The sequence below is a fragment of the Pseudorca crassidens genome, chromosome 9, assembly GCF_039906515.1.
Source record: "Pseudorca crassidens isolate mPseCra1 chromosome 9, mPseCra1.hap1, whole genome shotgun sequence".
Lineage (NCBI taxonomy): Eukaryota > Metazoa > Chordata > Mammalia > Artiodactyla > Delphinidae > Pseudorca > Pseudorca crassidens.
In genome coordinates this window covers 36,551,073-36,563,819 of record NC_090304.1, presented here as the reverse complement: position 1 = coordinate 36,563,819, position 12,747 = coordinate 36,551,073, and the positions used below count along the sequence as shown (strand labels likewise).

The following is a 12,747-nucleotide window of genomic DNA, read 5'->3' as shown; positions in this document are numbered from 1 at the left end:
GGCAGAGGGAAACCAGGGGCGCTCGCATCATCACAGGACTCCTGTTATTTATTTGCGTGTCTAATGCATCTTCTCTCCCCTCACTCATCTCTTCCACTTTTTTCTTTCCTATCATGCAGTGCATCTTCCAAGGACTCATCACAAAGCAAAATCATCCGCTTCACTCTGGGTCAGAAAAAGATCTCTAGGTTAGACTTTCTCCGTGTCCCGCGAAGCATGGTTTCAACCCAGCCCCTCGTTCCTTTTGTTCTGGCTGCGTTTCCTTTTGGTCCCCCTCCCCATGTCATGTTTGCAGTTTGGGAAAACCAAACATGCTTTGGCTGATGACCCAGTGTTGGAGAGTTGAGAGTGGCCATGGGGTTGTTGAAGGGATGTGTGTGTGTGTGTGTGTGTGTGTGTGTGTGTGTGTGTGTGATCTGTAAGTGAGGTTGAGTTGTACATATTGTTTCTGCATTTCATTGATTTTTTTTTTTGTCCTTGATTGCTTGGACATCAAAGTCCATTCTGATTTAGAGAGGTGAGTTTGTAGGTGGTTTTCCATAGTAGTTTTATGATGAGTTTGGCTCCCTGCTCTGTCCTGGCCCTGATCCCACCTCACCTGCATCTCATTTATGTGTGTTATGCTTTTTGTTATTGGTGCTGTCATTAAAATTACTAATGTGGGATTGGTTTTCTCTTGAGTTTTAAAGACCTGAGGCATGAATCCAGTTGTTCAGAGGATACAAGGCAATAAGGCAATGTGTCATTTTTGTTTCTGGGTGCTCTAGTGTACCATGTGTACCATGGACAGATCACCTCAATTCCCTGAAAATAATAATTAGGGCTGCTCACTAACCAGTTCTCTTGACTCACTTTGGCGTCTACCGCATCCTGTCAGGACCTGTTTCAGGGAATGGCAAACGCCAGTTATATCCCTGTATCTACTCTGTTTTAAAGGTATCAACAGTTAACTTTTATTGAATGCATATTATGTGCCAATTTGAATACATTATCTTTTTTAATCTTCACATCGGTATTCTTGTGGTAGGTCATGTTATTATCCCCATTTTACAGATGAGGAAACTAAAATTTAGGAAGTTCTCCGTAAGTTAGCAAAGTCACACAGAAAGTGGAAAGACCAGGATTTGAGCCCAGGTAATCTCACCCCAGAACCCTCACTTTAACCACTATGTTACCTCTCTCCCCGCCCCCTCCTCCTCCTTGAATTCTGGTGCTTACGTGGTCGGTGAGGCTGCTTTTTAAAATCTTACATGTTTCAGCCATTCCTCCTGACCTTTGCGTCATGTTGCCCTTGTAGCATCCTGACAGAAACAGAGTCTCCTCCTCATTATGGCTGGTATTTCTTTTTCATTGAATTCTCACGTAAAGGTAAAGGGATGCCCAGACGGCATTTCTCTCTGTATTCATGCAACAAATAGGTACAGAACGTCTGCTTGCTGCCCCACGCTCTTAGGCTCCAGTGGGTGCCTTTTCTAATCAGTTAACTTTTCTAAAAAGCTTACGCATGGGGAGGCCCAACTCAGGATCCGTCTGGCTGCAGGAAGAAGCCACAGGGCAGCTGCTTCTCCGTAGGACAAGTCAGCATGCTACCCAGACTTGGTTCTGGGGGCCCTACATTCATCACTGCATCTCATAGGCATGTGTCTTAGTCTGCTCAGGCTGCTACTACACATCACCATAGACTGAGTGACTTAATGGAGATTTATTTCTCACAGTTCTGGAGGCTGGGAAATCCAAGATCAGGGTGCCAACATGGTTGTGTTCTGGTGAGAGCCCTCTTCCCGTTTTCCAGATGGCTGTGTTCTTCCTGTGTCCTCACATGGTGGAGAGCAGAGAGAAAGCAAGCTCTCCCATCTCTGTCTCTTCTTCCAAGGCACTAACCCCATCACAAGGGCTCCACTTTCATGACCTCATTACCTCCCAGAGACCCCGTCTCCAGATACCGTCACACTGGGTTGACAACATATGTATTTGGGGAGCAGGGGACACAAACATGAGTCCATAGCACGCTGCTAGAGAGTGACTGCTTTCCCAGCAGCACGAGGCCCAAGTCGGATAGACGGCCTCCCCCCACCACTGCACTGGTAAATTGGGATCCCTTTTTTTTTTTTTTTTTTTTTGAGTGTCATGCAAAGTCCATACACAGGAAAGGAAGGGGGTGGGGAGCTTGGAGGAAACCTGAAATCTAGTGTTTGTTCCCCCGATGTGCTTACTTCTGGAAGAGAGAGAAAACAGGAACTAGCTGGGAAAGAATCTAATTGGAAGCACATGCCCATCCCGTGAATGATCTATTATTATCAGTCCCAAACGATGGAAGGAGGTGGAGTGGGGTTGGGGGGGAAGAGAGGAAGAACTGAAGAATGAGGACGTGTCTGCCCTGCCCTGAGGGCGTGCTGGGCACAGGGCTTCCAAGTTGACCAAAGCCAAGGTCTGGCTTTCCATCAGGGTCCTATCCCTCATCTAGAGTTTCTCTCGGATGCATTTTGTTTCTGACGAGCCTGACAAAGGGATGGTCTTCATTTTATTATTCGTCTAACACTCCTTGCCTTCTGCTCCGCCCACTTCCCCGCCCCTAGACTTGAGCACAACCTTGATAAACATTTTAGCTGATCAGGCACCACCAGGGATAGTAGTAAAGTCTGGTTGTCAAAAGAAACAGGGTCAACTTGTTGACCTACCTACCCCTCTGGCTGAGTAGGACACCTCTCCCAGAGCTTTGGAAATAGGTCTCTTGTTCAGGTGCAGACATTGGTTGAACACCGACCAGAGCCAAACACCTAGATAGGCACCAAGGATGTTGAGCAGGTGGGAAGCCTCGTCTTGAATCTACGGGGAAGGGGCTCATGGAGGGAACTGGTACAGGGATGAAGGATTTCCATGAATTTCCACCTTTGACCACTGTGTTGCCTCTTGGCATCCCTGGTGAGCCTCAGGTATTTAGGCTTATTCTACCTGTGGGAGGCATTGAAGCATGGTGACGAAGAGTGCAGCTTTGCAGTCGAACCTAACAAACACCGTTTTCACCACTTACTGTGTTACCTGGACCCATTATTTAATCTCCATGAGCCTGTGTTTCCTTATTGGTAAAATGGGGTAGTCCTGCCCCACATAGTCACAGTGCTATGTGGACTAAATAAAGTCATTTCCAGCCCTTTGCAGCCTGGCATGTAATCCGTGCACCATAACTAGCTGATAGGGCGATGTTGGTGGTTCGGGTTGATCTGGACCAGCTCTAGCGAGTCTCACAGAGTCAATCTCTGTAAGACCATCTTGTGGAGAAGAATCAGTGTGGCTAGTAGTTCAGCCGTCTCTGCCCAGCTGCTGAAAAGCAGATGCCGTGGAGATGAGAGGTTTAGCATTTAATCATCTTGTCTAGCAAAAGCATCTCCAATTATGACCTCCACCCCCCCCACCCCCAAGGTCCTGAGCATGTGCACACAAGCTGCCATCTTTCCTGGGAGGGCCATCTTCTGCTCCCAGCCTTTGAAGTGGTTTGGGGGAGAAGAACGGCTTTCTTCCCGTCAGCACGTACAACGCGTGGAGCCGGGATGCACGCACAGGTTATGTGCCAGGAACAACAGTCTTACCATCCTGCCTGCTCGGCTGTGCATATGTTGGAGAAATTGACCATAGCTCCCATAGCAGCAGGATTTTCCTTCTGCCTCTTTGTTACACCTCTTCCCTTAAACTTCATTTTTTAAAAAAGCAACGCGTGTGTGTTTCAGAACACATCTGTGTCCTCTCATTTTGTAACTGTTGTTTGGACGTGGGATGATCATGGGAAGTAGAGTCCTTCTTGCAAAGGAGCCATTGAAACCTTCTGGCACTGTGGATGATGTAGGGTGTGGATGATTTGAGGTTGACTTGCTGCACTCTCCTCTCTCTGCTTTTTCTTGATGAGGCAGGCATCGCTGGGCAGCAGCTGTTGTGGTATCTGCAGCTGTTCCACATGAGCAAGACCCAGCTCTGCAGAAGAATGATGCTAATAGACAGCAGCTACTTGCAGGCTGGGGCTTGAGAGAAGTTCTCCTGATGCACAAGGATGTTAATAATAATGAACTTCAGAATGTTAGCCAGGGGCCTGTGTGACTGTGAACTGGAAGCTACTCTGCTTTTCAACTCTAGCTCTGTTCTCAGCTTCCCTAATGAATGCCTCCTTGCTGGAGGACAGGACCAAGTCCAAGGTTCATAGTGTGACACTGAGGGCTGCCCCCGCCTGGTTTTCCAGCCTCATTTCCTCCCACGCTGTCCCCCAAGCCCCAGCACACACTGGCCCTTTCTTTCTTCAGTGCTTTTTTTTTTTTTTTTTACAAGCTTCCCTCTGCATGACACCTCTGCCCCCTCCCTTCTTGCCCTCTACTCACATTCTCATTCCACATGCCACATCTTGCTCTGGGGTTGCTTTTATTTGGAACCTTCCCTGACCATTCCAACTTCCGAGGTCATTATTTCTCTTCTTTGAATTACTTCTGACCTTTCACATTCTTTTATCAATGTGTATGTAATTGAGATGTCAGCTAGGGTCAATCCACCCCTTAAGATCTAGATAAGATTGAACTAGAACCCTGTGATAATCTTTTTGGGCCACCATGATAAAACACCACAGGCTGGGTGACTTACAAGCAACACTCATGAGGGCTCTATCTAATGACCTAATCACTTCCCAAAGGCCCCACCTCCTAATACCATCACATTGGGCATTACAATCTCAACATATGAATTGGGGTAAGGAAGGACTCAGAAACACAGACATAGCACATCCCTGCTTCAGTTTGTGAAGTCCAGTGCCCTCACCTGGATTGCTCAGGTATCTTAGGATCTCGTGGTCACCTTTGGCTCTGAAGTCCTGTATTCACAATTCAGTCTGAATTAATTCAGTTTGTGGATTGACTCATCATCCCAAGGGATGTTTTGGTTCCCTCCTGGGTGGATCCAAACGAAGCTTTTTTACCTTACTTCCCATCCATCACACATTCATTCATGGCCTTTGTTTGTGAGGCAGACTGCTGAAAATTTCAGAGGGATGTGGGAGGCTTGCTTTGGAGCAAGCAACTGTCCCACCCCATCCACAACAGAACCCGAGTTTTGAAGCACAGTGTTCACATGGCTTCCTTCTGACACTTGGAAGAAGTTACTTGGTCTCCATCCAGTTTTCCCATTTGGGCAAAGTTAAGGGAGCTGTCCTCACTAGGGTGTAATGGTGATGAGGTAGAGGGTGACATGAGCTGGCTTGAGCTTTATGGTGGCTTTTGATGGCTCGGCATGTGCCAACCATCCCTTATTGTCACGTCAGCCGCCCTCAAGGCCTTCGAGACCTCTTCCGTGTCTCAGAAAACTTGGTACAACCTGTAGCCATTTGAAGGATGGGTCACTCCCATCAGAGTAGCACCTCTAGGTTCTGACTCAAGGAAGAGGATCTGATGGTGACCACCCCTAGGAAACCAGAGCCGTCTCAGTTAATCCAAGACTGGGGAATGTTTCAGTCTGGGCCCCACAGATGGCTCAGAGGTACCCCAAGTGTAAGGTCTTCGTCACAGATGCTTGGATGAAGCAGTTTCTTCATCACGGATTCTTGGATGAAGCAGTTTCTCTCCTCAAATGTTCCTTAGGGAGATGATGAATCCTGTCTGCCAAAACCTGTCTTGCCTCTTTGGAAACGTTGATCTCCAACTCTTGTGTGTTGATTTTTGTCCAGCTCTCTATTGCTGCTTTAACCTAGATCTGCCTGATTCCTTCCTTATTTGTCTGGTTCTTTTTTCTACCGTAGCGTGTTTTCTTTATGACAGTGTCCAATTCCTTTATGAATCTGTGCTCAGCAGAGAGGATGTTAAGGGGAACCAGCATGCATTGAGTACTTACATCAGGCTGGACCTTAAGTCCCATTCCAAGTTCACAGCTATCCGATTGGGTACTTTACTGTTATTCCAAAGTGACATATATGGAACGTGAATCTCAGATCATAAGACTGGCCCAATGTCATGTCCACATTTGTATGGAAAAAGCTGTTTTACCCATTGTACCACACTGCCTCACAGAGGACCAAATTGCCTACCTCATTCAAGGTTGTGGCCATCCCATCCAATACTTTGATTTCTTGCCTCTATAAAGGCCCTGTGCTGCTCTGAAAAATCTGTGGTCCAGGTGAGGGCAGTGGGGCCTCTCGAGCATCTTTTCCCTCCTCGTTGCTTTTTGCTTCCCTGTTCTTTGCCACGGGAGTAGAATACTGTCACCTGTGTTACCCTGCACCACTTAAAACTGTTGCTGTGACATCATCTTGGAACATGTCCATAATCCTTTTTCAGGCCTATCTGTGGGCATACAGACTCCTGCAGAGTCCAGCCCTGAGGAGCCCCACGCCTGCACCTGCAGCAGCTCTGCCATTGGCTGGGAGTCCTCGGGTAACACTGTCCGTCTTGGAGGGCGTGCAGGGTGCTGTTTGCATTGGAAGCAGAACCGAGAGGTGCCAAGATTGCTGGACCTCCTTGATCAGTTGATCTGGCCGCCTCTGGTCCGCAAACACAGGCACTGGCACTGCTGGTTTTGCACCCCACTCTGTGCCTGTCTTCGTGGGGTGAATATCTTCACTAAACAAGATGGGGTAAATTAACAGAGGGGCAAATCCTCCTAATGCAGTGGGAAGTGAGGCCTTCCCTCTGCCACTTTTGGGGGGAAGAACTCACCCGCTTCCTTCTCTCCTAGCTCCCAGTTAAGGAACTGGGCCAGCTTCTTCTTAACTGTATAAATCTTACAGTCCTCTCACACCAGCTCATGTTCTCTGTGTACTCTGCAGCCATTTTTTCTTGCTCAGGCAACAAGAAAAAGTTTGAAGCGTTTGCCTGTTTCTATCGAAAATGCTTCCAGACTGCAGACTTCTTCGGTGCTTAGAGATTTGTGTGGAAAGAGAAGGCGGAAAGCTTTATGAGTTGAAAATTCAGACTTATCGCTAGATCTAATGCTGGTCAGCTGAGGTTCCAGTGGCTTTTCAACACTGCTAAGTGGGTTTTAGCTGAAAGATATAACTAAATATTTCATCATTTATTCATCTTTCAACTTTAATGATTGCAAAGAGTCTGCTTAGTAATCCCTGAACCAAAATTCTGATTTGCGGAGTCATAGCCTTAACTCTTCGGGGAATGGGCCATAATATCTTTAGACACATTACCAAAGACTAGTCTGCTGACTTTACTTCCCAAACCACCCAAAAATGAAGTGTTTTATTTAAAGGGAAAGTGTGTGTTTGTCTTTAGGCTAACAGATTCCTGCTCATTTTACAGAAAGAATGTATGATTTTATCCATCGACTGTGCAGAGAAGCTGAGCTTCAGACTCAGAGTAATGTCTGTGGAGACAGGTTGTCAGATGTTGAAGGAAAATGTGTGTCTGAACAAATGTTTCCATCCAGTCCATAATTTTTCATTGCAGATGAGTTGGGTTCTGAGGTAGCAGTTTCCTTTCTGACCATCATAAATTATATCTTTTTCTTGATACTTACATCCCTAGTTATGGCAAAAACCATTTTCAGTGTCTGTCAAAAGAGATGTACACACAAGTTTAACAGTTTAGAGTCTTAACAGACCTTTATGTTCTACCCTAGATAGAATTAGAGATGACATGGTTTGGCCCTATTGAAAAGCAAAATTACTCATCCAAGAGAAGAAGTAAGACGAGCTTTGTATTTTTTTTGGCCACGCTGTGTGGCTTGTGGGATCTCAGTTCTCTGACCAGGGATTGAACCTGGGCCACAGCAGTGAAAGCCCAGGATCCTAACCACTATTACACCAGGGAACTCCCGAGCTTTGTATTTCTAATCAGCAGACGTATTCATATATTTCTCTCTGTGTTCAAAGGAAAACTACTCACACCTGGCTTTTGGACTTCACTGGGGTCATTACTAGCCTAGATGTTTGTGGTGGTTCCAGTAAGTCCTTGGACTGGCAAACCGCCACCGACCTGATGCCTTGAATGGTTTCTTTTGCCTCCTGCATGGCTGCAGTACCTTCTGAGGTACTGCTGTTTTCCTGAGACTGAAGCCTGTTGCTTTTGCCTTTTAGACTTCCAGGTCCTACCGCGAGGGTATCCGCTGCAGGCAGCGAGGCCAAAACACGCGGAGGGTCAGCCACTGCTAACAACCGACGGAGCCAGAGCTTTAACAACCATGACAAGTCCAAACCGGTCACCTCCCCACTCCCACCCCCCCCAGCAAGCAGCCACGAGAAAGGTAAGCCACCTTCTTGGGGGTCCTTTCTGGCATCTTCCTTTATAGCAGATCCAGTTCTATTGGGTGAGTGTGGGGTGGCAAACGGTGATGGGAACGGGTCACAAGGACATGCTTGGCTGGCGGGAACTTTGTTGGAAGAGGTATTAATAAGGTGGGGAAAATATTACACATTCATAGTTGCCGGCAGGAATAGCTGTGTTTGTCTGGGTGGAGCCCAGAAGACACATAGAAGCAATGTAACATTTGCAATTTGAAAACATTCATAGAATATTCTCTATACAGGAGGTGGTTTTCTAGAAATGCAAGCTGCTTGGGGCATGCATTTTGTGAGCCGATAAGGTTTTTACCCATCAGAAGTGATGTGAGGGAAGTTAGGAACAAGGAGGGTTTTCACCCTTTGAAAAAGTCCGAAATGTGGGTTGGCTAAATGAATATCTTGGCTACACATAAAGAGTAGGCAGCGTTCCTCTTGGTATTCTGATAATGTAGCTCTTACCAAAAAAGGGTATGTTTTTTTACTATGCATAGTACTGAGCTTTTAGGTTGGGGAGGAAATGTAAGTAGCCCTGTGGGGACTCTTGCACAGAAGGTAGTAAAACAAACCTTTGCTTGCTGCAGTCTGTATCTCATGACACAATGGAGAAATAGGGAAATTGAAACCGCTCAGAAGATTCTTCAATAAGAGACAGAGCCCTCCCTTTTTCCTCCCACGCAAAGTGGTCTAGACTTCTTAGGGGGGCATGCCCAGGTCCCTTGGAAGCATTTCCTGCCTGGTAGTGTTTAAGCTTCCTAGGGCTTGTCCTGGATGTGCCCCCTCCTCCCCTGGGACCCAGGAGACACCCCCGCCCGCCCCCCGCACAGTGCTCCAGGGGACTGGGCAGCTCTCCCACCGTGAGGGAGATCAGAACCTCCCTGCCCGCACCCCTCCATCCCAGGATAACTTAATCCAATGGAACTGGGCTTTCCCCCACACCCACTCCCACCTGGAACACTGGAGGAAATATGAAGGAAATCTGTGTAAGGCTGACATATATACGGCAGAAGTTTTCTCTGACAAGGCAGGGGAACTCTGCACCTAGCACTAAAGCTATAACCAGAATGTCTAAACCAATCATGACTCTGACCCAGCCTTTGGCTTCCGCCTTGAGCAGACCATTTTTCTTCTTCTTTTTTTTCCCACCTCCCTTCCCCTCTCCTCCTTTCCTTTTCTTTACCATACCCGTGTATTCTTGTTAAAAGTGTGTTTAAATTACAAAAATAATGAATGCTTGTAAAATGGTGTAAGTTTCTGTCAAATAAAAGTTCTCCTCTGTATGCTCCCTGAAGCATACCACTATAAACCATTCTATGCATATCCTTCCAGATACGTTTATGTATATATACATAATATAGAAAAGAGCTAAATTTTGTTGAGTACCTACTGTGTGCCTCATTGAATTCCCCCAAAGTGTGTTGTTATCCCCATTTACAAAGGATGAAACTAAGGTTAAGAGAGGTTAAGTAGTTGCCGAGGTCACACCAGAAACGGTGAGAAATGGAGTTGGAACTGAACCGAGGCACTTTGGTTCCAGAACCACAATTAATACTGTGCTTTTCCTGGAAGTAGAAAAGAAATGCTTGAAACCCTGCCACTGAGAGCTGGTTAGAGGTGTGCAGGTTGAGGGAGAAGGGAGAGAGGAGAAGGTGTTTGGGAAGCCTGCCCTTGTCCCATAGTCCTTTGGGGAGAATAGACGTAAAACAGTCTGAAGGACGGGTATGAGGCCAATGTCCAAAAAATTGAGAAAATAAAAGGTTCCCTGTGGAGGGAACATATGTGGGAGGGTGCAGGGTTGGTGGCTGCACCTGTGTCCCAGAGCCCACACAGACATAGGGCCACTCAGGCAGCCCAGCCAGGGGCTCCCCACTGGCACTGGGGCAGCCACCAATCTGCCTCTGTCCTGGGCAGGGGTTGCCACTTGTGCCTTAAGCAGACAGCCGGGAGGCCTCCTGAAGGACGGTGGCTGTGAATGCCAATAGAGGCATTGTCCCAGGGAAAAACTCCGGTGTCAGAAGGAAAGGAAATCGTACTTACTTGTTGAGCACGTAACATGTGCTAGGGACTTTGATTTTCACTATGTTATACTTGATCTTCAGAAGCATTCCATGAGGTAAATATTACCCCAGTTTTACAGGTAAAGAAGATGAGGCTAAATGAGATTTAGTAACTTGCCCTCCCTGTTAATTGAGTGCTAGAATTCATATCCAGGTCTGACTCCCAGCTTTGAACTCTGGTTCTGTCCTGTCCCCTGGGATGTCTGTGAGGAGTGTCAAGTGAGGGGATGTGCGTGAGAATGTTGTGTGAACTATGATGCGCTCAAAATCCTGCAAGGATTTACAGTGATAAAAATTACTGATGGAGGTTCAGGTGCGTGGGAGGTGTGTTTATTATCCCTCTCCTATCCTGGGGAGCTGAGGTAAAGCAAGGTTGGGGCAGACCTAGATTTTATTTATTTATTTATTTAGGCAGAGCCACGTGGCTTGTGGGATCTTAGCTGCCCGACCAGGGATCGAACCTGGGCCCTGGCAGTGAAAGCGCTGGGTCCTAACCACGGGACCGCCAGGGAATTCCCAGGCCTCAGTATTTTTTACTAATACTTTTCCACCATCCTGAAGTAACGGGGTCATGTGATTTTGCCTTCAGAGACTCGTTATTTCCTCCTCCTTTCTTCATGTTCCCTGTGTTCTCCCTTGAGTCTGACCTTGGTTGCAGACTGAGGTAGGCGGCTTGCATGCAAAATATAGTTTGTGGGGACGGAACAGAAATAACTCAGCCACCTGGCCATGTAAAAGACACAACAGGTACTTGGGTGCATAAGATATCATCCTTTACCTGGAGAAATCTTGGAGAGAGAAACTCTTTGAGCAGCTGAATTGCAGTTCAGTGTGGTTGGTGCTCTAGTTGAGATGTGGACTGCTTTCCCATGAGGTCAAGTCCGTGATAGAATCTCATTACCTGTCCTCCCCTGAAGCTTTCTTGTGAGTCAGTCAGACCCGGACTGCACTGTGCTCTGGCAGGTGAACCAATTCATAGGCTTTTCTATGTGATCCATTGACCCGAGAATCCCGGTCCTAGGAATTGATCTAATCACATCACTAAGTTCAATGAGAAATCCATCATTCTGTCAATAAATGACAAAAATATTTCAACACCTAGTCCCGGTTTTTAAAAAGGATAAAGAGGAATAAAAGGAGATTGTAACAGGCAACTTTTCAAAAACCCCAGAGCACTTTGTACTTTGTGGGGAAACACTAAAGCATTCCTCTTAAAATCACACCCAAAGAAACAAGTCCTCTTTTGTCATCATCACTGAATTTAGTTCTGATTATACTGGGCAATCAACTGAGATGTAAAGCAGAAGAAAACTAACAGGTAGTAACTAGAAAAAAACCTAGGACTCACAGTTCATTACATTGTTCCATAAAGTGACCAAGTGCATAGTTGATACACAAAACCCAGAAAGAAATGTTCTGTACAGCAACACGACCTGTTAGTTTTCCTAAAAGTTCAGATTTCGGATTCTGTAGGTTTGGAGGAAAGTCTGCAGAGCCTTAGCCTTTAGGAAAACCTGCTAGTTATTTGTTGTATCATTATCACTGCCATGGTTTAGGCCTGCGTTTGGATTCGCACTCCTGCAGGCAACAACCATACAGGGCCCTGCCCGGCCTGCAGGATGTGTCAGCAGGATCGGCTGCGAAACATCTGTTAAGGAATGGCCAGGACGCGCGGCGGCCCTTCACTTCCTCTGTTGGCTCCGAGTGGCTCTAGGGCTCCAGGCCAGAATCACAGATTTTCAGGGGAGAGGAAATAGCTGTTCTTTTTCAACATTTGTGACATGATCTGTTTTCTCTTCCTTCCATTCCCTCACTTACATCCTCTGAACAGGTTAACACTGCCAGCGATCTAATACAGGTCTAAAGTATTTAGTGCGTCATACAAATTTGGAATGTTTACTAGCATTGCTAGACTGAATTCTGTGCATACGGAGGATGTTCTTTTCTGAATAATAAGGTTTTCTTCATTTTGTAGAAAGCATATCTTTACTATATTTTCAATACAAAAATAATTATATTAAAGTATTCGAACAACACAAATTTATTAAAAGAAAAAGAACCCTATATAATCCCTCCTCTCAGACAAAGCCAGTGTTAGCCACTTAGTGTATATTCTTCTATATTATTTTCATGCATATACTATCACATTTTTTGTTTGTTTGTTTAAAGTTATTTTAATAGTTCCTGTTTTTAAATCAAAATATAGTTGATTTATATACTATAACATTGTGATAAATTTTTCCTAATGTTCACTCTTTGGCAGGAGCTATTTGAAGTGCTTTATTAGTAATATTTAATTTTTACAGGAGCCTTGTACATATACACCCAGTCTCACACACACATACGTATATGACATTTTAAGTTATAAATAAAATCAACAAATCATGGACAGCCCTTTTTATAGGTCATTCTCTCTTCATAAAATAGTTGCATAGTACT

General features: G+C 45.8%; 1 protein-coding gene across 9 annotated transcripts in view; it reads left to right on the top strand.

Annotated features, from left to right (window-relative positions):
• Positions 1 to 12,747, top strand: part of NAV2 (neuron navigator 2) — a 403,679-nt gene that overhangs the window by 179,433 nt on the left and 211,499 nt on the right. For 7 of the 9 annotated variants that reach the window (XR_010946112.1, XM_067749641.1, XM_067749643.1 and 4 more), the window contains exons 6-7: positions 120 to 188; positions 8,051 to 8,217. Coding sequence is in view for 8 of the 9 variants with exons in the window: in XM_067749641.1 (XP_067605742.1) it covers positions 120 to 188; positions 8,051 to 8,217 (236 nt within the window). In the remaining variant the exon portion in view is untranslated. The remainder of the gene's footprint in view (positions 1 to 119; positions 189 to 8,050; positions 8,218 to 12,747) is intronic. The other 2 variants (XM_067749646.1, XM_067749640.1) reach the window with 1 other exon arrangement.